Source organism: Mastigoproctus giganteus, chromosome 11 (genome assembly GCF_048544385.1).
Source record: "Mastigoproctus giganteus isolate SK-2022 chromosome 11, ASM4854438v1, whole genome shotgun sequence".
Lineage (NCBI taxonomy): Eukaryota > Metazoa > Arthropoda > Arachnida > Uropygi > Thelyphonidae > Mastigoproctus > Mastigoproctus giganteus.
In genome coordinates, this window is record NC_143585.1 from 129,124,138 (window position 1) to 129,148,112 (window position 23,975).

General features: G+C 36.2%; 1 protein-coding gene across 1 annotated transcript in view; it reads left to right on the forward strand.

Annotated features, from left to right (window-relative positions):
• The window catches only part of LOC150078425 (putative DENN domain-containing protein 10 B), a 122,713-nt gene that overhangs the window by 62,199 nt on the left and 36,539 nt on the right, over nt 1-23,975 (forward strand). Inside the window, exons 4-5 of the mRNA XM_090384562.1 lie at nt 3,382-3,493; nt 11,204-11,412. Of these exons, the coding sequence (XP_090240688.1) occupies nt 3,382-3,493; nt 11,204-11,412 (321 nt within the window). The remainder of the gene's footprint in view (nt 1-3,381; nt 3,494-11,203; nt 11,413-23,975) is intronic.

Sequence of the window (23,975 nt, forward strand, 5' to 3'; positions counted from 1 at the left end):
ACTAACTCAACACTGCAGTGGCTAGCCATGCTGACTGGAATCACTCATGTAATTCCATCAGCATTGCACCGCCTCAGATTTAATATGCCTCCCAACCAAGAGATCAAGGCCTCTTGAAATTTCAAAAGAAATTTGTAATTTTATTAGAAAAAAAAAATAATAAATTAAAAGTCACGTTTGACAAACATGTTTGGAGAGTATACAGTTATTAGTTGATATAATACCAAGTGTTACTCAGCTGATTGGTCAGGAAATTATCATGTCATAACCTGATTGTTTGAAAAACTGCCACATGATATCTGGCTGGGTTATCTTAGTGTTTTCTTACTGCTTTTTATATGTTACTTTTGTTCTTTGTTTAATCGTTCTCTGATGTGTTGCAGAAACATTTAGCTGTTTAATGCTATACATAATTTCCTGAAAGTATGTTAATAATCCTGATTTAATATTTTATGTGTGTGCTGTGAGGAATTGACTTTGAAATTTCACTAGGCAAGTGTTTGCTTTAATTGATTAAGAATTATGTATGCATTATACTTGGAATGTAACAAATCAGGATCGCATGCTGTTCATATAAAAGACTACAATGAAAACCTGCAGATGCTTTTAAAAAGTATTATGTTTAGCATCAAGCTTTGTGATGAATAATTAATGAACAGAATGATGAATTTTTTTTATATTACAGGATTCACCTATTTAATCCATATGGTTTGATGAACTTGAAATTTTAAAAGGAAATGGAAAGTAAAAGTGAAAATTAATCTTGATAAGATCCAATTTTAGAAAAGTGTGCTCATTTCACATTGATTTATCGGTTTTAGTGGAATTAATTAAATTTTTTTATTGTAATTTCACTTCTTAACAAACCAGTGCAAAAAAGTACACACTTTCCCCGGAAGGAACCTTATCAGTTTCAGCTTTCATTTTTTTTTTTTTTTTTAAATTTCCATTTCACATTAACCCTCTATCAGTCATATAATTAAAGGGAACACATCCACTTGCATAGCATCTGTCAGACCTCTTTTTTTATTTTTTATAATAAAAAAATTTCAGAGAATGTCCCTACAGATTTGAGATGTGTTAATGTCTCTCCTATTCATAAAGGGGAATCAGAAGGCAATGTGAGTAATTACAGACCTGTAAGATTGACTTCTGTTCCAGGAAAAATAATGAAGTAAATGGTTAAAGAACTAGTGCAGGATCATCATGACAGAAATGCAGTTATATGGAATTGCAATATGGATTTGTTAAAGGAAATCTTATGCAAATGGTGATTCTCTGTGGGAACTTATAACAGGCCAAATTAAAATAAAGGCTGTAGGTAGGGATAAGTTTCTGGATCTGGAGTATAGAAACTACACTTTACATAGATAAAAAAAAAATGAAAGTAATATGTTTCCTAAGTAAAGTGTAGTTTCTGAGTAAGTAGTTTATATTAAATTGTAATTACTTAGCCTAAAATTACTTATAGAGTTATTAAAGTGCCCTGGAGATCAATATTGGAAACTTCTGTTCTAATAAATTTGAAGGCTGGATTTTATATATTGGTCTTTCAAGAAGGCCTATTGCCAAAGGTCACAGGTATTAAATCAGAGCTTCATAGAGGCCATATAATATCAAAGCTCTGGTCAAGGAGATAATTGCTGATTGCATTTTCAAGAATACTACTTAACATTTCAATGGAAATGAGGTTGTGCATTAAAAGAAGCAGAAAAAAAGATTAAGATAAAAAATGATAAAAAAAAGATAAAAAATGATACCTTGCTCACCTGATTCTATATATAAAGTATTTATATAGATATAGGTGTAGATGTAGCTTTAGTTTTCCCTCATACTCTTAAAACGGGCCTCTACAAAATATCCAGGTATCAAGGGATCCATAGCACTGTAAGTGCTAAACTTGATGTTAAAGCAATTTCTTGAATGGTTAGTAGTATTTTTTCTGCTTTGTCATCAGGAATTGTTAGTCTGTCACTGAAAGGACATCATGCACACATTGTGTCATCTCTCCCCAGCTCTCTGGGGCTCCCTTACAGTAATTATAATTCACATCATAGTAATTATAATTTATCTCCCTATGCACTGTGAAGAAAGCCTAGTTTCATATCCCACCTTGACGAGACGAAATTTTATATGCTTTCTTTCACATCTCTGAGTCTTGGGTAAGGGTTATATGGTTTTTATTCAGAAAAATAGGCTTATTGATCATAGAATACATACAATTGCAGACACACTATACTGATGCCTTGTGGCCTTGAATTGCCTTGCCACAAATTTGAAACAACCAACCAGCCATCTTGCTTAGGCATTATGGTATCCCAGGGCAGAGGATCATTTAACAATAACAAATGACAAGGGTAACATATTCTTCAATTGTTCCATTTCAGAGAAAAATTAAATAGCAGACACAGTACTCATCCAATTTATAACTCAATGGCTACTAGTCACTGTGTCTTGTATTAAAAACAGGAAGAGCTTCTTATTAAGTGTCTCACCTTCCTATCTGTTTTGTTAAATGATCATAATATAGTAGAGATGAAGGAATTTAAAAACTCATGAGATGTTAAATTTGTTTAAAAACCAACCTTACTCATTCTGAAAGGCATTTCAATTCAAGCATGTCTATTTTTTAAAACTAAAAATGAAACTAATTACAAATTGAACGTAACTTAAAAATTAAACTGTAGAAGGGGTTAGCTCTGTGAAAGCCATTACTATATTGTAGCAGTAAGAACGCTTCTTTTTAAGCTTTACTTGCCATTATAGGAGTATTATTATAAATCACCATTATAATATAAGGAGTAGTCACATGATTTTGAACTCTATTCTGTTAAGTAAGGTATAACAAAGAAAAGAAAAGGGGAGGAAAAAACTTGATTTTATTCAAGTTCCACACTCTTGAATAAAATCAAGTTTTTTCATCCCCTTAAGTGGCCTGGAATTTAACATATGTCCATTGCATAATTTAAATTTTGTAATTCCTACAGCTTCATTTATGTGCAATTTATATTCATTATTAACTTTTGTTAGGATTACTGCATTATCTAACTTTTGGGGTGCATGAACAATTTTTCAGCATATGCAAAAAATGGTTCACATGCTTCTTCTTAAGTGAGGTAGTCACTTAATAAGACGCTCTTTGCTGTTTTTAAAATTGATATATATACATATCTTCTTTCTTTCTTCCTTTCTTTGTTATAAGTATCCCATATATAAATTTGCATTTCTTGGATTGTTGCATGTTTTTCCAGTCCTTTGGACATTTTTATTATAATTTTAATAGACCATACAAACTGTGAAAAATTTTTGAATGACTTGCATTGAATTTTCTAGATGACATAAAATATTTCTAGCTCCTGATTAATTTATTCTATTTTTAAGATGTTATTAAAACATTTGGTTTGGAGACTATTCTCATCTACACAGCTTTAATTATGAAAAAACGTGTTGTGGTATATCACCATCATCTAGATATCCTGTTGAACTTTCTTAGGTAAGTTTACAAGTACTTTTTTTTTTTTTTTTTTTTTTTTGTTTAGACAATCAATATTTTAATTATCTCTATCTAGATGAACAAGTTAGTGCATGGCATCATTTTAGTTCATAGTAAATCACTGAAGTAGGTGAAATGGCATCATGTTGTTACATCCTATATTGTGGATGCCTTCACAGTGAGTTGCCTGTTATTGCACTTCCTCATATAAGCAACGCTTCCCCAGTAGAGAAGACTAATGTTACTTATTCTTATTCTTGGTGGATACCACCACCCAGACGATACCGTTTTGGCCTCTCATTGGTGGGCAGGTAGGTACCTCAGTGATACAATTAGTGACAAAGTTACGAAGTTGAACTCCATAATATGACAGATGCCAGATGTACTTGTTTGTCTAGTAAATTTCCTGTAGTCTGAGGCTTTTAGCCCTAAACAATTTTTAGTACTTTAAGTCCATTGAAGTTTAGTTTGCAGTTTGTTTGTTATTTGGTTTTTAGGAGCATTAGCAGCTAAGGCCATATTTCTCCGGGCATATGCGGTGGTCATTCCCTGACCTTTCCGCATCCTCCATATTTGGTGGTCACGGGCTCGAACCCCGGTGTAATCAAGAAACGTGTGCTACGCACTGCTTCTCCTGCTCACCTGGCTACGGAGGCCCTAATAGTTTGCAGTTAAAATATCTTTATTCCAAAATGTGTAACATTCAATCATTTAGCGATGAGATTGTGTGCAAATAGTTTTTTTAAGTTAATAACTGTAACTGTTATGTATCATTTTGTTAATTTTTGTTAGTTTAATTTTAAAAATTTCACAAGAACAAAAATATAGTTTATCAGTTTAACAATTTTTTTTATCAGAGATTATATTGTTTGCCCTATGCTCCTAATGCCACAGGAGAATTTATTTGAGTATTCAAAGCCATTTCTTCTCTTTCTAGGTGTAAAAAGAGAGGAAATTAAGCACAAATTTAATATTTTGATGATTGAATTTTAGTACTTGAAAATTAGGCTCATTGCCCTCAAAGGAATTATATCTGGCATCATTAGGAGTATAGAAATGAGGAATCTAGGATACTTTACCACTTTTACAAAAAAAAAAAAAACACTCTAAGAATGGAAGTGTTCTTACCGGGCGGTAAGAACACTCCCATTTTTCCTTAAAATTGTTCATATTCTTAAAATAAAGTACAAAAATCTAAAAATTTTAATTTTTTACATTTTTTAAGAAAATAATGTAGGTTAAGCAGAATATGACTAAAAAGTCTCCCTTTTTAATAAATTTATTTCTTTTTCCTATTTTCTGCTGTGAAATCAGTTTATTTTTTTTTTCACCTTTTCATATCTTTTTAAATTAGTTTCATTTTTATTTTATTGTAATCTTCACTATTTTTAGTGTTATTGTGCAGTTCAATCTATCTGGTAAAAAAGTGGACGAGTGGAATAAGATCAGGATATGCCTGCCAGGGGCAAAAGCACCGATATTTTAGAATAATTTTCTTTTAAGGACAAAAAAGGTGATGTTGAAAAAAGCCACAAGGTGTGGTTGTGTTTGAAGGTGTATGAAATTCTTCTAAGGCATGATAGAAGGGAGTTCATGAAGAATGCCTGCTCCATGAGCATGTCCTATAGTTGTTAACAGAAGGAACTGTTTTTATGGATGAAATAGGCTTGAAGAATAGGAGTGTAAGAATTCTTACTGATGCTGTTGAAGAAAAGCTAGGTGGTTTGGAAAATATCAGTTCAGGTACCCTTCCGAACTGGTAGTTCAGGAGGGTACTCAGCAAACAGTTTAATGGCAGCAATATGCAGAGGTGGAATTGATTCTTGCATTTCTATTGGAATTTCTATCTAAATGTGTCTTGTGGTATCTGGTACCAACACGTAACCAGCAGATCCTTTAACTCCTGTAAGGTCTCTGGTTGAGATGCCGCGGATCAGAGTTGCTCTTCCAACACAAACCACAGATGCCCGATGGAATTGATGTTGGAGAATTTGGAGACCAGGGCAATACCTGGAAGTCTTCCTCATGTTCTGCGAACCAGTCTCGAACAATCCGGGCGGTATGGCATGGTGCATTATCCTGCTGAAAGATGGCACTGCCAGAGAGGAAGACCGCTGCCATGAAAGGGTGTACCTGATCAGCAATGATGTTTAGTAGGTGGTAGACATCAGAGTGTCCGGCACATGGATGACTGAACCTAGGGTATCCCAGCAGACCATCACCGCGCCTCCGTAGCCAGGTGGGAAGGAGGAGCAGCAGCAGTGCATAATACACTCTTCTTGATTAGACCGGGGTTCGAGCCCATCACCACCAAATACGGAGAATGCGGAAAGGTCAGGGAATGACCACCGCATATTCTCGAGCAATATGGCCTTAGTTGCTAATGCTCCTAAAAACCAAAATAATAACAAAATAGCAGACCATCACCCAAAGCATGATGCCGCCGCCACCAACTTGTTTTTGTTCCACGGTGCATCCAGTTGCCATCACTTCCCCAGGTAAAAAGATGCACACGTACCCTGCCGTCCACATGGTGCAACAGGAAACGTGATTCATCGGACCAGACGACCTTCTTCCAATCACTCAAGGTGAAGTTTCGATTCTTGCATGCCCATTGTAGGTGCTGTCGCTGGTGAACCATGGTTAGCATGGGCACTCGGAGTGGCCTGCAGCTATGCAGCCCCATTTTCAGCAGTGTTCGATGTACTGTGTTGTGACACGTTACTCCCGTCACCAGCATTCCAATTACCGGCGAGTTGCGCCACAGGTGCCTTTCTGTTGCCACATATCATCCGGGAGAGCCTTCGCTCACCTCGAGCATCGATGAGCCATGGACATACAACACCTCACCGGCAGTTCGTGGGTTCCCCCTCCTCTGACCACTTTCGGTAGGTACTAACCACAGCTGACCGTGAGCACCCCACAAGCCATGCCATTTTGCATATGCTCTGAACCCAGTCATCTGGCCATTACAATTTGGCCTTTGTCAAACTCACTTAAGTCCACTGCCCTTCTCATCTGAAGAACAAGAGTAACATTGATTAACAGAGCTCAGTATCAGGTGTTTTTATACCGTGTCCCAACCCGCACACATGCCGTAGTTCACCTGCAGTTGCTTCGATTTGCATAATGACTCGCTGGTCATAATGTTTTGGCTCATCGGTGTATATATGCATACAATGAATTGGCTTTGCATTAGCAAAGATAACTTATACAACTATTAGCCAACTACCTTTTTGGGGATACCTTTTGCTTTGAATACAGCCCATACACATTTTGACATGGACTCCAAAAGGCATTGCTGGGTCTCCTGTGGTAGTGGTATCCATGTGTTGCCCATTGTACCTAGTAATGCCCATACATCATCACATAGGTGGTCATAGTGTTAAATGTCCTTTTCCAGCAGGTCACACTTGTTGGCAACAATAGAAAGGTATTCCTATTGTTGGCATTCCATTGAGCTGTTGATTAATTGATGGTCAGAGGACCTAGGGCATGCACAAAAACAGTCGTCAAACCATAACTGCACTGCCTCACATTGCCGAACACGAATTGTGCATCCAAGCATCAGGGCCTCATGTTGCTTTCTTCAAATGTGGATTCACCCGTCAGCATGATAGAGTTGAAAATCAGATTCATCACACCATGCAACAGATTTCCACATGTTAGTGGTCCAGTGTTTGCGCTAATGTGCCAATGCAAGGTGCAATTTCTTGTGTCTCACAGTGAGCATGAGTGCCCGTGATGGCTGGTGACTGCCATAGCCTATATATAAGTGCATGATCCATGTGAATATTGGTCTTGCTATTCCTGCATTGTACTGGGAGGTTGGCTGGGCCACTGTTCTGCATTGCTGCTTCTGTGTTATGAAATGAGACACACTGTTCATCACGAGTATCAATCATGCATGGCTGTCCCACATGTGACCTTCGGCTGGTTATTTGACTGCTGTTGAGCCAGTCATGGTAGACTCGTGATACCACATAAAGAGAACGCTTAGTCATGTTGACTATTGTTGAGATACCGGCATCTGCACATCTTGCTCCCACAATCACTCTAAGTTGGAAAGATCTCGACACCGACCCATTCTTCCTCACAGACGCTTAAAACTGGTTGAACTTGTGCAAAATACAATCTTATATCAGCCATTCCAGACTTTGAGCCTTCAGCAGTGTCACAGATGAGTCCATTCTTACACAAAAGGGTGTTGCTATTGCAAAGCCAACTGAGGAGGAACAACACATGCCCGTGTGTTGTCCCCCCCTCGTGATATTTATGGTCAGTTCTCAGTTATCTGATGCCATGCATTCCTCCACTGTATGCTGAAACAGTGTTATAAATTAGATTAGATTCTTATCTTAGGGCCAGATATCCCATAACCCACTTATCTGGGTTATTTCACTTAAATATTCCAAAAAAAATTATTAAAAATGATTTTATCTTACATATTGCAGCACTGTATTTATCGCTCCAAATCACAAACATCTTAAATACATATACCTGCTTAAATATATACTTAAAAATACAACACAGTATATTCCGCCTGTACTTTACAAATTAAAAACAAACACTGCCATTAATTTTTTTTGCATCTCAGGGGGTCTTCAGTGTTACTCCAATTTGAGATTCTTACTCATCCCAGCAATAGTTATATTCATCTCTTTAAGCTCTAGGAAGTTTTGGGAATTAAATACAAAGTCAGGGCAGAAGTAATGCTATTGACATCTCCCAAAATTCATCCTGAGTTGGGCTTCCTTCCTTCTTTGTTTCTGTGATGGTTTGGGCCAAAGTTTTTCTAAGATAATAGGTTTTAAATTATATCATTATTCTATGGTTCATTTTCTGAAACACTTCAGCATTATTGGAGGGTGGAGAGGAAACACCACTTTAATGTGATGATTCAAATCATCTAGAAACATGAAATGCTTGTTGAAAATCAGCATCCCCTTTAACTGCAAAAAATTTTTTCTCAGGCAATATTTTTCCACACCAGGCACAACATAATTACAGAATGAGTCCTTGAGGAAGGGCAGTCCTTACAGCACCTTGAGTGTCTTAAGATTTTGAGAATAGTTTTCCAGTGCAACTCCATTTTGATTATTTATTTGGACACCGTCCTCTTTCCTCGATGGTTTTAGTCAATTATGCTGGGAATTTATAGCTGGCTCCTCACCAGCACTAGTAGCTTAACTTTAATATTGTAAATATATGAACTAACCTTTGCTATCACTGAATTAAATTAGTTTTTTTTTTCTTTCATAACAGCTGATTTTTAATATTACAGCAAAATTCAAGCCTTGTCTTTAACATCTATCACCACTGTTATACATGCATCCAGTGCTTGACCAATTTCAATGTTAGACTTCTGAATGCTTGTTATATTTAATTTAATTTCAAGAGAAAGAGAATTTTGCCTACATTTATTAAAAGAAGGATCACTATTGCTGCAGTTTCTTTTTTTTCAGATATGGTTAAGGGCTAGCACAACTGGAAACACAAAAATCCAAAAACAAAAAATGGGAGCATAACAGTTGCTGCACTGTGATGGTATTCTACTGTGTACTGTGATCAGAACTAGAAATGGCTGGTGAGCTTGGCTGGGTCTCTGCAGCAAACACATGGACTACCTCCACCATTTATCAACATACACATTTAACTAACCAAGAAGAACATACAGCCACAGCCATACAAAGTTCATTTCCCACAAGAAGAATTTTATCCATTACCTAAACTGCAGTGATAAACAGAAGGAAATAATTCGTCCTTAAACTTGAATATTCTCAACAACAGGCAAACAGCTTCTCATTCTCATGCAATAAATCAGTTATATGTATTTAAATAAATATAGAATTTCATTTCATGCAGAGAATATTATCAAAAAAGTAAATGAGATTGAATTTTTAAAAAAATTATCTAAGATGAATATTGTTTCTTGAGAGGGCACAAAAGAAGTCCAGAAGTGTGACTTTGACAGTTTCACCAACCCAAACCATTTGGCTTTAAGTTGCCTTTTATGTTCAGCCATTCTTTGTGCATCATCTCTAATGTCACTGTCAGAAACCAAAGAGTGGAAAAATGGGTCAACGTGGAGTTTTGTATAAAGTTGGGGAAAGTCCCACTGAAATGTATGAAATGTTATGACAGCTTATGGGGATGAAGTTCTCTCCGGAGTGCAAACATTCAATTCTTTAAGCATTTTAAAGAGGGCAGAGAGAATGTAGCAGACAACCCTCAGAGTGGATGACTGAAAAATGAACTGCAGCCCCAAATTGGCAGATAGAGTACACAATTTAATAGCAAGTGACTGTTGATTAATACTGAGAATGCTAGCAAGTTAAATGTGAATAAGGAATTGATAAACTCCATACTTACCATAGACTTGGGGGGAAAAGAAAAATTTACATGAAGTTTGTTTCAAACTGTTTGTGTGATGAGGAAAACTTGGATGGTTGGATGCTTGCAAAAATTTTGTTCAGACACTCAGTGAACCTGGTTTCCTAATCAGCATAATGACTAGTGTTGAGAGTTGGTGCTCTGAAGTTGAAATTGAGATTGAAAGCACACTAGTTTGATAGCCACAGCAAACTGTGGCTATCAAACTGGTTGTCACAGCAAACGTAAATGCCATCATTTCTATTTATTCCTTTGGAGACTATTTTCATTCTTATTCCTTTTATTTTGTTACACTGTGCACTGTACTAAAATTGAAAAACATTACTTATATGTAGTCTAGACCACAAAATATAAAAATAAAACAAAATAATATACACTAAATTCTGACTGTGTAAAGCAGAATTTCACTATATGTACTGTAGAGTGAAGGTTTGATTTATGTAGCCAGAATTTAATTTTTATTTATGTAGTTATAATTTAAACAGCTTATCTGATAATTATATTTGCTATGATACCATGCTAGTAATTGATTGCCATAGCAAAGGTGCCTCCGTAGCCAGGTGGGAAGGAGCAGCAGTGCGTAGCACACGCTTCTTGATTAGACCGGGGTTCAAGCCCGTCACCACCAAATACGGAGGATGCGGAAAGGTCAGGGAATGACCACCGCATATCCCGGAGCAATATGGCCTTAGTTGCTAATGCTCCTAAAAAAAAAAAAAACTAAATAACTAAATAAATAAACAGTGGGCAGGATCAGCAGTGCGTAGCACATGCTTCTTGATTAGACTGGAGTTCGAGCCCGTGACCACCAAATATGGAGGATGCGGAAAGGTCAGGGAATGACCACCACATATCCCGGGAGCAATGTGGCCTTAGTTGCTAATGCTCCTAAAAACCAAATAACAACAACAGCCATAGCAAATAAAATTGTCAGATAATCTGTTTAAATTCTAATAACATTGCATTAGTGTGCTGTGTATAAAAAAAAAAACAAAAACATAACTTCGTATGGCACATTATAAGTGAGACAGTGCCACTAATTATGAAGTATCAAATGTGAGAATACTTAGATAATTGGAACTTGCTATTTAGTGAATTATTATCAAGATGGCTAGCTTTTTCTGAGAGGTTTACCATGTGTTCTTTATCTGATCAGTCATATTCTAAGTTTATTTATCATATTTGCATCAATTTTCCATCATTTCACTATTATAAATGTTTACAATATTTAATCCTTCTGTTAATATGACATATAACTTTTCCAAGCTAAATATAGTTTATATTGGGAAATATATACCTTTTAATGATTTTTTTTAGAGCTCTTCCAGCCTTAGTGTGGCATCGTCAAAATTGGAATATATTATATCCATATATGGAACTTGTTGAACTAGAAATTTCTGAGCTGATGTCCCTACCAACATATATTGCTGGATTCCAGGATGCTACAGTAGAAAGTCAAAAAGATTTGTATGATGTATTTGTGAACCTAGCTGCTACAGAAATTAATGTTGCTCCTCATGCCAAAGGTAACAACATATCTGTTAGGTCAACAAGGCTTTTCAGTTTTTACAACATTACCTTTGTAATGACAAAGCTGGAAAGGATAAATTTTTGTTTTTTTAAATAAATTGTATATATAAGAGGTTGAAAGCAAATATAGCATAAGCCAGATAACTTCAAAATGAGATATTTGAACTTTGTTAATGTTGAATAATGTGGGAAAATTTTAAGAAAAAGTTTTCTGCTGTTTTAAATGTACAGAGGGATTTTTCCCATTGAAATAGAAAGGCCACATTATCCTGATGATACCAATGTTTAATATCACACAATTGTTGACTTACAGGTAATGATATCTCTGTAAAGGCAGTTTTAACATACTTCTTTTGAATTTTTATTTGAAATGAATACTGTATGTGAGAAACTGGTTAACAAGCTTTTCAGTACGATAATTTTTATGAAGAACATAAAATTAATACTTGAATGAATTAGTGATACAAAGAAATTTAAGGCACTGATAAGGTATCCCTGTTAATACTATAGTAATGTAATTATACCATCAGTCATCATTTTGATGACTGATGATGAAGGAATAGTTCAAGTAGATAAATATCTTTTGCATCCGTCATCTTCAGTAAAGTGAACTATTTGCAGTGCTTCACAAGTTCTGGCATATTTTGTATTTTCCTGAGAAGTAATGGGTTTTCTGTTGCCATAAAATTATGATTTGTTTACACTAGATAAGTTTCTTGAATGTCTTTTGATTACATGTTTTAAGTCAGTTTGACTGAATAGTATATCTTCATTTAGGGTGGTTGAATTAAAAAATACACTGGTTTGTTAAAACAAATTTATGCTAAAAACAAAAAATTTAGTATTAAGATTCCAGAGGGAAATATTTCTGAATATATAATGATGAATAGAATATAAAGAAGCCGAAATTAACTTGGCAAATTCAAACATTTATCCACAGGAATGCATCTCCTCCTTTTTAACATATATGTGTAAATAAATTGCCATTCAAAGGAACACATCTTCATTATTAATCAGACTCTACTTATATTAGTAGCAGTATTAATTGGGCCAGATAATACAAGGAACCAAACTTATTCTGCATCAGCAAAAAAAAAAAAAAAAAAAATTATATTCATCGTCCCCTTGCTTTTGTTTCATCTGAACATGAAAATACCTCCCTCATTCATACTGCTTATACCTTTAAGGGCCTCAAACACCTCTTTCAGGTTACTTCTGAGGTATCTTGTTCTTTGAGATGCCTCAGAGGTGTCTCAAAAGATGAGAAAAGGTCTGTGTGCTTTTAAAGGTGAAAATTGAGAAGTTCATGTTCTTTTGAGGGTGACACTTGAGAAATTCTTTTGAAGGTGAGACTTCCAGACCTGAATATATTATTCCAGATGAGGTCTCAAATTAATTTTATGAAGAGGAATAATAATGTCCCTGCTGGCAAAGGTCCTATTGGTCACTAATAATAGTACACCCTGAGCATTCCTGACCGCCTGCTTACCCTGCAAGGAAAACTTCATCTCCTTGTATCATAGCCCCTAAATATTTTTCATCCTGAATATGAGAAGGATTTAGATCTTGAACCACCTATTAATTCCATATTCTCTGGATTTCTTTTCACCAAATGCCTTACATTTAGCAGGATTAAGCTTCAGTTACATCTTTTAGACCATAGGTGTAACTAAAGTCATTCTGAAGAAGCAGAGGCTGATTCTAATTGTTAATCATTCTACCTATCTTTACAACAGCAGCAAATTTTGCCAGCTATTCTCTATATCTTCTTCAAAATCACGAGGAAATCAGAAATAAAAATGATTCTGCTTACCACATGGTCCACTCTGAAGAATGCCCATTAATTACCACCCTCTATCTCCTTTTGCGGTGCCTCCATAGCCAGGTGGGCAGGAGCAGCAGTGCATAGCACATGCTTCTTGATTAGACCGGGATTCGAGCCTGTGACCACCAAATACGGAGGATGCGGAAAGGTCAGGGAATGACCACCGCATATCCCCGGAGCAATATGGCCTTAGTTGCTAATGCTCCTAAAAACCAAATAACAACAACATCTCCTTTTGCTTAGCCTGATTCACTTGAAGATCTCCCTAGTAATCCCAGAATTCACCAGTTTGTACATCTTGATATCCACATGTTTCTTTGTTGCATCCCTAGTCACTGATTCCATTGTCTTACCCACTACAGAAATCAAGCTCACCAGTCTATAGTTACTCATTTCCAGTTTAGTCACTCCTAATGAATAGGTGAGATTTGCACTTCTCCATTCCAAAGGAATCATCTTAGAATCTGGTGATGATTTTAATAGTAATTCTAATGGTATGAACTGGATTGTTACTTTTTTGGAATACCTTGTAGCAGCAGCACCAGTTTTCTTGCTGCATTTTTCAATATAACTGAATGCACCCCATTTATCCTGGAACTCCAATTCTCTTTCAGCCCCAGTAGTTTTCCTGATAGGTACTTCTTGAGATCATTATATCAATAATCTTATTGCAGTGTAATTCTCTCTCTGTGTCTCTCTCATTCAAATGTGCTTTCAGTTGTAAAAATGGATGCAAAATACTTCTTCAACTCATCCGCAATTCCAGCTGGATTGTCTGTGATTTCACCATTTCGAATCTGTAGGAGAATGTATATGATTTATTGCCTCCTTTTTTGTATTAACGTACAAGAAATGCTCATTATCCTCATTCTTAACTGTTTTGCAAGTGATTTTTCATACTCAGTTTTTGCTTTTCTTATCTGATCCATAGTAAGAAAGTTACATATTTACTTATAAATAGATATGTTACAAATTATCACTTGGCACTGCCACACGAGAACTTTAGTTCTCATATAACAGTGTCATGTGATAATCTGTAACTACCCCATGCTTCTTTCTTGAGCTGAATAAAATCTGTCAACTCTCTTGTCATCCAATATGTTTGTAACTTCTAGGATAATTATTTTAAATATTCCCCATAGAACATTTGTATCCAGCAACCTGAAATTATCACCCAGGTTGATAGAACCTAAGAAACTCCTCAACCAAACTCAATATCAAAACCCTGTCCATCACCTTTGACTATTGAAATTTCCTTGTACACTAGCCATTTTATAACACTGTGGTCACTACTTGCTAGTGATTACTGCACAGTCAAATCTTTTATAGTATGTGACTTGACTTGATCCTCAGTGAGGACAAAGTCAAGGATATTTGGACCTTATAGGTGGCTCAAAAAATTGATCTTGTTAGATATAATGCTTTACTGTGAATTCCAGTTGATAAGGGTAATCCAGTTGATAATGGTAATCCAATTGATTACTGTGAATTCCAGTTGGTAAGTTAAAATCATTCATAATGAGGCATTCAGCCTTGTGTCCACATTCCAATTGCTAAACAAGTTTTTTTTCTCGTATTCTCTGTAATCATTAGTCCTCTATACCTCTATAAGCATTTCTCAACTATTTGCTTTGTGTCATCACCAGATAACTCACACCATGGTAATTCTACACCCTGAGCAGACTCTAATCAGACTCTAGTAAGTCTACTTTCAATTCACTTTTGATAAGAAACATATCCCCACTCTTGTGCACTCCTTTTTATCTTTCTTGAACATATATTTCCCACAGTGAAATTGCTCATTGCCATTTTCTGGATCATACCAAGTGTCAGTTAGCCCAAGAGTATTAGCATTAGAAGACTTGATCAGCAGCTTAAATTCACTCAGTTTGTTAACAAATTGAGTGAATTTATGTTACTGGCATTGTTATATAAATGGGTTAAATTATATAAATGATTAATTGTTTTTACTTTTAACTACCCTTAAACATCCATTATAACAGCTTAAGTAGATTTTGATGATTGATGTTTCTCCCAGAATGTATTATATTAAGGTCTCTTAAATATTCTTGAGTAGGCTGGCAATACAGGAGATGGTCAATAAATATTTACAATCACTTAGAAATATTTGAGTTAGATATTTGATATTATGTATAAATATAGATATACTATTAAGTCTCATAAGTTAATGTATATTTATTTGTTTTTCTAGATCCATTGGTTACCGAACTACAACCATGAATACAATGAGAGGCGGTAGGCTGGAGAAGTTTGAAGTCTGATCTGTTATAAAATTTCTTCATTTGCAAGACAAAGAAGCAAAAGAAATCCTTGAGGAGATGAAAGATTTGTGTGGAGGATTACCCTTCATATGAGACTGAAAATTGGAAGAGCCACTTCGTGTGTGTGGGCAAAACAGTGTGCATAATGAACCAAGCGAAGGAAGACCCATCTCAGACATAGACTCTACCATTGTGGCTAAAGTGGAACAGCTAATCCTTAAAGACAAACATGTGACTACAAATTTTATAGAAAATGAAGTAAACATTAGCCATGGATCTGTGTACACCATAATGCTTGAGTTCCTGCACATGTCTAAGATGGCAGCCCAATGGGTTCCCAAGATTGCTGGCACCTTCTCAGTAGCTTCACAGGAAGGATTGTTCCACACAATTGTTGTCGCTTTTTAGTGAGAATGTTGATGATTTTTTTTTATTAAATTGTGATGATGGATGAATGCTGGGTACATCATTATCTCTGAGAAACAAAACAGATGAGCAAACATTGAAAAACATTCATCTTCTCCAATCCCCCAAAAAAGCCAAGGTCCAATAAGATTGTACCTTTAGAGTCTGTCTTCTAAAGGTATCATCCTTACAGATTACCTACCAAAAGGTAACAGCACCACTGGATAGTACTGCAGAAACCTTCCAGGAAAGTTAAGAGAGGCTATCAGTTTTAAAAGATGTGGGAAGTTATCCAAAGGTGTCTGCCTCCTAGTCAATAATATTCCTACTTCCAAGACTGCTCTCACAGTTGATTTTGAAGAGTGGCTTTGAAAATTTGCATCACCCACCTTATTTTATGACCTCTCACTTTCAGACTTCTTCCTTTTCCCTAAAATGAAGTAACCATTATGTGACTGTGTATATATATAATTCTGCGTGAATTTAGATGCCGTAAGTTCTTATGGTATCTAAATTCACACAGAGCGGTTACTGCATTGCATCCATTAACATAGAAGAACTTCGTAATTAAAGTGCGATCAGGCAGAGTGAGATGCATTGTTAACAGTAAACTTACAGAATATGCTTGCGATGTTTGTGTTGTGCCTTTATTATAATTATTATTATTGTTAGCCATATCGTGCAAGGAAGCCTGAGGCTTATGCTGCACCTGCCAAAAAAAATTGATTTACCCTAGGACCCAGAGAGAGAGAGAGAGAGAGAGAGAGAGAGAGAGAGAGAGAGAGACGTACAGAAGGAAATCACCAAGAAAGAGAAAAATGATGGTATCCAGCTCGGGACCCTGGGTGTGCCAAGCCCATACTCACAAGATGTGAGCCCCTGGGGTAATCTTGTGTCTGTATATCTTTTAAGTGAAATCTTCAAAGTATTCATTCAAATTTCCCAGCGACTAGTGGAACCAGAAAAAAAAAAGTAAATATCCTTTGAACAATGACAAAAAAAACTTGTCATCTCAGACGTTATTGACGCTGCATATACACCAACTAAATTAAGACTATGTGCCGAACATAGTACAAACGTTGTAAATTCATTGTTTGTTTAAATTATTGACTGTACGCCATTATATTTTCAGCCATATTGGCCCCGTTATCGTATCCCTGCCAACTGACATTTTTAATGTCAAGTCCATTCTTTTCTAATTTGGTAAGAATTTCTGTCGCCAATCCGATGGCAGTCTTTTCTTTATTTTCTATAAAATCAATGAAGCTCTCTTCTATTGATGAATTTTTTCTATCTATAATTTGCACATATCTGATTATTCGGGACATTTGTTCATTCATGATGTGATAAATCGGGTGTGCAATCAATTAACAAGAAGAAATACTTAGCTTTTTTGATTTTTTAAATAATTCTGACCCGAATTTAATTTCCAATTAAACATATCAATTTGTCTTGAATTTTATGCGATAAACAATTCACAGTTCCTTTTTGATGATTTGAAATTTGTTCTCCTAGTTCTTTATTATAATGACTTATAAGTTCAATAACATTGTGGAATATTTCAGCTTTCGAATTCCCAATTATCTCATTTGAACCTCTTAATGCAAGATTATTTTTTGCACAAAATAATATTGCATCCAGAATAATTTTTAAAATTAGTCTCCATTTTTCCTTCTCTGTTAAAATTGCTTTTTTGTAGAGAATCACCAATAAGTCCTGAATTTAGCATTAGCATTAGCATTAGTAGAGGCATTTGATGCAAGAAAGCAAGCTTATGCAGCATCAGCCCAAAAAAAAAAAAAAAAAACCCACTTCCACTTCACCCCTCTGTTCGTTCAAAATACCTGTCCAGCTGAGCCTTAAACTTATTTAGGCTATCAACCTCCACCACAAGGGATGGAAGTCTGTTCCACCAACCAACCACCCGCTGGCTAAAGGCAAATTTCCGCACGTCTATCCTACATCTGTCTTTCCTCAATTTGAATTTATGCCCTCTCAGGTGATTTTTCTGAGCTAGAGGAAGAATCCCATCAGCATTGAGCATGCTTAAACCATTCAAGGCTTTATACACCTCTATCAGATCACCTCGCTGGTGCCTAGTCTCCAGACACTGTAATTTGCAAAACTTAAGCCTTTCTTCGTAAGAGCACCCCTTTGTTCCATTCACTAATCTTGTTGCCCTTCTCTGTACTCGTTCCAGCAGCTCTACATCCTTCTTGAAATGAGGCCTCCAGACCTGTATACAGTACTCTAGGTGTGGCCTGACCATTGCCTTATACAATGGAATAATCACCTCCTTATCCCTGCTGGAAAAATTCCTGTATATCATTGACAATATTCCATGAGCTACTCTTGCAGCCCGTCTGCACTGCTCAGAGTACTTCATATCTGCCTGCACAACCACCCCCAAGTCCCTTTCATTCTCTACCACTGTCAGTGTAGTACCACAGAGTTGATACGTTGCTCTGGGGTTGCTGTTTCCCATGTGTAGTACTTTACATTTGTCAATGTTAAACTTCATTTGCCACCTCTCAGCCTATCTGCTCAACCTTTCCAGATCCTGTTGCAGCAGCATAGTGTCAGTAGTGTCCTTGACAACCCTGCCAACCTTTGTATCATCTGCAAACTTGGACATTAAGCTTGATATACCATCATCAATATCATTTATAAATACAGAAAACAATAATGGACCCAACACTGAGCCCTGAGGGACTCCACTAATAACATTAGTCCACGATGAGCAGTGTCCATTGATTACCACTCTCTGTCTTCTCCCCCTCAACCACCCCTTTATCCATAGCAGCAATTTGCCTCCAATGTCACACTGCTCCAATTTGTGTAGCAGTCTTCCATGTGCAACAGTATCAAAAGCCTTTCTAAGATCCAAGTATATAATATCAAAGTTATTCCCTGCATCCAGTTCTTTTGTGACTGCATCATAGTATCCAATCAAGTTGGTCAGGAAAGACTTCACCTTAACAAAACCATGCTGTGTCTGAGCTATAACTGAAGTCTTGTCTAAATGATCCTGCAGTGCTTCTTTAACCAGTGCCTCCATTAATTTTCCTGGAACAGAAGTTAAGCTCACAGGTCTATAATTACTTGTGTCAGCCTTTGATTCTCCTTTGTGAATTGGGGTCACATTTGCACATTTCCAGTCTATGGGTACCTCCCCTGAGTCCAAGGAAGCTCTCATAATTATGGCTAAGGGTTTGCTTACTTCCTTTGCTGCCTCCTTTAATATAACTGGATAGATCCCATCCACCCCGGGTGCCTTTCTTGTGTTTATCTTCAACAGTTTCTCCTCCACTTTACTCCCAGTTATTTCAAGATTCTGTAGCTTACTGCTAGAGTTGAATACACCTCTGGCATTCCCCTTGCTGAATAACTCCTCGTGTGTGAATGTCGATGCAAAATATTCATTTAGTTTGTTAGCTACCTGAGCAGGATCATCAACAGTTGACCCATCAATATCAAGTGGACCAATCTGATCCATCCCCTTCCTTCTAGAGTTTACATAAGTAAAGAACTCTTTGCTGTTTTTCTTTGCATCCCTTGCCAAATATTTCTCGTAATCTGCCTTCGCCTGCCTAACCTCCTTTGTAACTTGGTTGCATATCAACTTGTATCTATCATAGGCTTCTGTGTCATGTGTTAATTTGTAAGTATCCCATGCATTTTTCTTCTCTGCCATATGCCTCATTACTTCATCTGACATCCATTTTGGCCTAAACCTTGAACAATATTTCTTAGTTGGTATGTAAAGCCTAGTAGCTTCCAAGATAAGTTCTTTGAATGCTTCCCATTTTGAATTTGCTGTTGGTAACATCATCAGTTGGTCCCACTGTATAGAATTTAAATACTGTCTCAGTCCATCGTAGTCGCCTTTACGGAAGCAATAACCCTTCCCTTTACCCCTAATGGTAGTTACCTCTTTGAGTAAATCCCACTTCAGCACACTGTGATCACTTCCACCTAGTGGTTCATTTATCTGCAGATTCTTAATGCATGAAGAATCACTGCTGATAATGAAATCAAGAGTATTACTCCCTCTAGTTGCCTCCCTAACATGCTGATGTAGAAAACAATCATCCAATAAATCCACAAAAGCCCTACTAGTGTGTGGGTAACCAGCCCCCAAATTCCAGTCAATATCTGGGAAATTAAAATCTCCCATTATAAGACTCTCTGATTTACTGGCCCACTCTATTTCCCTGTACAGTTCCTTATTATACTCATCAGAGTCATTAGGCCTATAGCACACTCCTACTCTCAATTTTGATCTCCCAATGATTATGTCACACCAAACTGACTCAACACTGCACTGTCCGGCGATGTCGACTGGCTTCACTTCCTTGGTTTTTATGTGTTTCTTATCTATAGCTCTCTGCTGCTGGGAAAATTAAATTAACTATGATTTATGCAAATTTTCTGCTCTCTTAGGTGTCTTATTTTTTAGTTTGGATTTAAAACTTTAGTGCAATTCAGTTTCTTTCTGTTTTTTTTTTTTTTTTTTGCAAAGAGTACAAATAAAAATTTGTAATTACATTAAGGTTTGTCTTAGTTATTTTTGTTGGTACTTTGTCATGTCTTTCCTGTTGTACAGTGCCATATTATCGGCAGATTTTGGAACAAATTATTTTTTCACGGGATCCTTTTCATGCTTGGAATAGTTTACTTACTAATTTTGGTGGCATTCTGCTTATTACTTAGAGCTACAGAGAGCTCTGAATAGGGATACTTTAATTATGGTTGCCCTGTACTTCATAACTGGGTTGCCACTATTGCAACACCAGGATACCTACCCACCCACTGAAGAGAGGTCAACGAGCCTTGAAACAGCCATCTGGGTGGTGGTATCCTCTTAGAATAAGTAACATTAGTCTTCTCCGTTGGTGAAATGTTACTTATTTGAGGCAGTGCAATATCATGGCAATTTATCGTGAAGGTTTTCACAATATGAGATATAATTAAAACCATGCCAATTTATCTACTTTAATAGTTCACTACGTACAAACATGACATTTTCACTAACCTGTCTGCTAGTCACAACTTAGCTAATTGGAAAGTAGACAAACTTTTTGTGACTGAACTAATCAACTATCTTGATGTGATCTTTATTTAACTATTATTGGCTATTCTAAAGTTACATGTATTTCGTCTTTTGCCAAACATACTTAGGGATAAAAGTGTATAAGGGCCTTTAAAGAAATAAGCAAAATGAATGAGGAAGGTATGCACTGACAGATAAAAACTAGAACAAATAGGGCACTGATATAAAGTTTGGGGAAATAACGAGGGTTAGATCTCATGAAGTTTACCTTTAGGCAGTGAGTTGTTGATCATTAGAAAACTTGCCTCCTGGTAGAGATTCAGATAGTTCAGTTCTCAGCAAAAACTTATGTTGTGTGATAATGCAATTATTATTTACACTAAATGTTCGGTGTGTGCTTTTTGCAACAAAATATGGATTTGTATGTTGTACAGGCAAGACATGCATACTCCAAAACGTGTGGAACATATAAAAGCATTTACAATATCCTGAACACTGCCAAAGTTTCTGATGAGCATTTACTTCAGTGGTGTACTGAAGTAGACACTCTTCAAGAGCTTTGACATTTTTGATATGACCATAGATAAAAATTAACAGGATTCAGACCAGATGACCAGGCAAGCTATTTCAGTGGCTCATCATGACAGCGACCTTCAGTATGGGTAATGGTTGTTCAGGAAGCATCATACCAAATGGACAGTGTGTACACATCTGTTAGTTCATCATGCATGAATCAAAATTGGGAACAATCAAAAAGGAATGATGAATTTGAGAAGATATTCAGGTAGGTAAAAAAAAAAATTTGCTAAGGATGTGGACACTTAAAGAGGGTGACAAAAAGAAGCTTAGAGCCCTAGAGATGGACTACCTACGTCAGAGTTCTAGGGTTTCTAGGCTAGAGAGGATATCAAATGAGAAAATAAGATGATGTATGCATGCAAAGGAAGATATTATAGAACGAATAGAAAATAAGAGGTTGAGATGGTTTGGACATCTGCCGCACATGAATGAAGTGGGATGGCCTAAAATTATATATGGAGTGGATACCACAAGGGAAGAGAAGGAGAGGATTCCCTAGAAAAACATGGAAGGAAGGTGCACTATCGGCCATGAGAAAGAGAAATTTGAAAGCTGAAGATGCCCACGTTCAGCGACTTTAGAAAATGGGAACAACAAGGCAGCGACCTGCTGTATTAAGTTGAACATAGATAGACAGATAAAAAAAAAATCAAAAGCAGTTTAGAATTCTTCTTTCTGTTGAAACTCTGGAAATGCTCATGGTCAAGTGAATACAGTAAGACCATTGTTATAAACAAAGCTGTGACTCAGCATTTTTGAAAAGGGTAAAGTCTGTGATGTCTTTCTTGAAATAATCATAATCAGTTGGCAGTATCTAACAGACAATACAAACAGAAATCAACAGACAGAAAAATTATAGGTACACTAATGTTTGAAAGCATACATACTTGTAAGCAATCATATGGTTGCATCTTGATTTAAAATGCATATGTTGTTAGTGAATCCAAAGTCATGGTTTAAAAAAATGTTCCCCCCCCCCACCCGCTCCAATAAATATTATGTAATCTGCTTTCTCTGTTTTTTTTTTTTTTTTTTTTCCTGATAAAAATTACAACTCAAACTGAAAGTCAAAGATTGGCATCTATGTAATTATATACAAAGTAACTTAATATATGTTATGTGTATACTGTGTATGTATAGTAATAACTGATCATGAAAAAATAATAGTTATAGATCCACTTTTAACAAGATCAATTAGAGCACAGAACTGTTAGATCACTTAAAACTCATGATTGATATAAAGGATGCAATACAAATTAGGAATAAATTAAACAGAAGTTAAAATCATATGGCATGTACATCCCACATTTATTTATTTATATATTATGTATTTGTCTCAGTGGCATTGGAAATTTCTTTCAACTGCACACTATTTTTGGTGTATTTCTTGACTGTGTAATGTCAGTCAGTATGTGTAGTGATGTATTGGTTATATTGTTTATGTTGTTTGACTGGCCTCTTTGATACCAGGAAACTGTGATAACTTGGAAGGCAGCTTCCAGGCACCTGTCCCATGGAGCTGGGCCATTACAGTCAGTGTTGTTGGGGACACACCCCAGCTTGCCTGGAAAGGACTAGGGCTGCAAAAAAAAAAAAAAAAAAATCAATGGAAGGGAAGAAATAGGATGATGGAGATAGGTTTAGAAAAAGAAAAGGATGGAAGAAGGTGGATATCCTCCCAGATTAGGGGACTAAAGGAAGGAATAGAAGCCTCCTGCTGGGAAATAAGAATGGCAAAGAGCAAAGTAGGAGTTTAATCCACTTTTCAGATAGAAAGGCTGTCAGAATTCCAGCCAGGCCAGAATTCTTCAGCTCTAAAACTCAGGAGAAGGTGGTTCTGCTGAAAGTAATTAAGTGTAGCAGTTTGTCCCTGGATGGGAGCTAACAAGGGGGGGAAGAGCCCAGAGGTGTATTGCTAAAAAAAATAGTACAGGACTGCTCATTGATATATAACTACAATATACGTATATAAGCGTATATAACTACAAATAGTTATATACACTTTTTTCATTTGCAAAAATAAATAAGTCAAAGATTAGAATATTTGTTCAGTATTTATTTATAATTATTAAATAAAAATTTCAAAAGTAAAAAACAAAGACAAAAAATTTTAAAAATCAGAAAAGAAAAAAACGCAAACAAAAACTCCAAAATAGTATAAAAAATACTGTTCAGAAGAATCATAGAAATTCCCATACAGGATCGATTATGTATTCTTGTGTGACTGTCCTTTTTGTTTGTTGGTCAACAGCAGAATGATGAGACTGCAACCAAGTTCAGACATAAAAATTTGGATTCTAATGGTGGATGATCAACTGTACAGTAACTGAATCAGACTTCAGACTCGTGATTCATAGAACAACCAGTTCTAGCATTCGGCTCATGGCGAATCAAAATGCAGCATTCGCACGCATC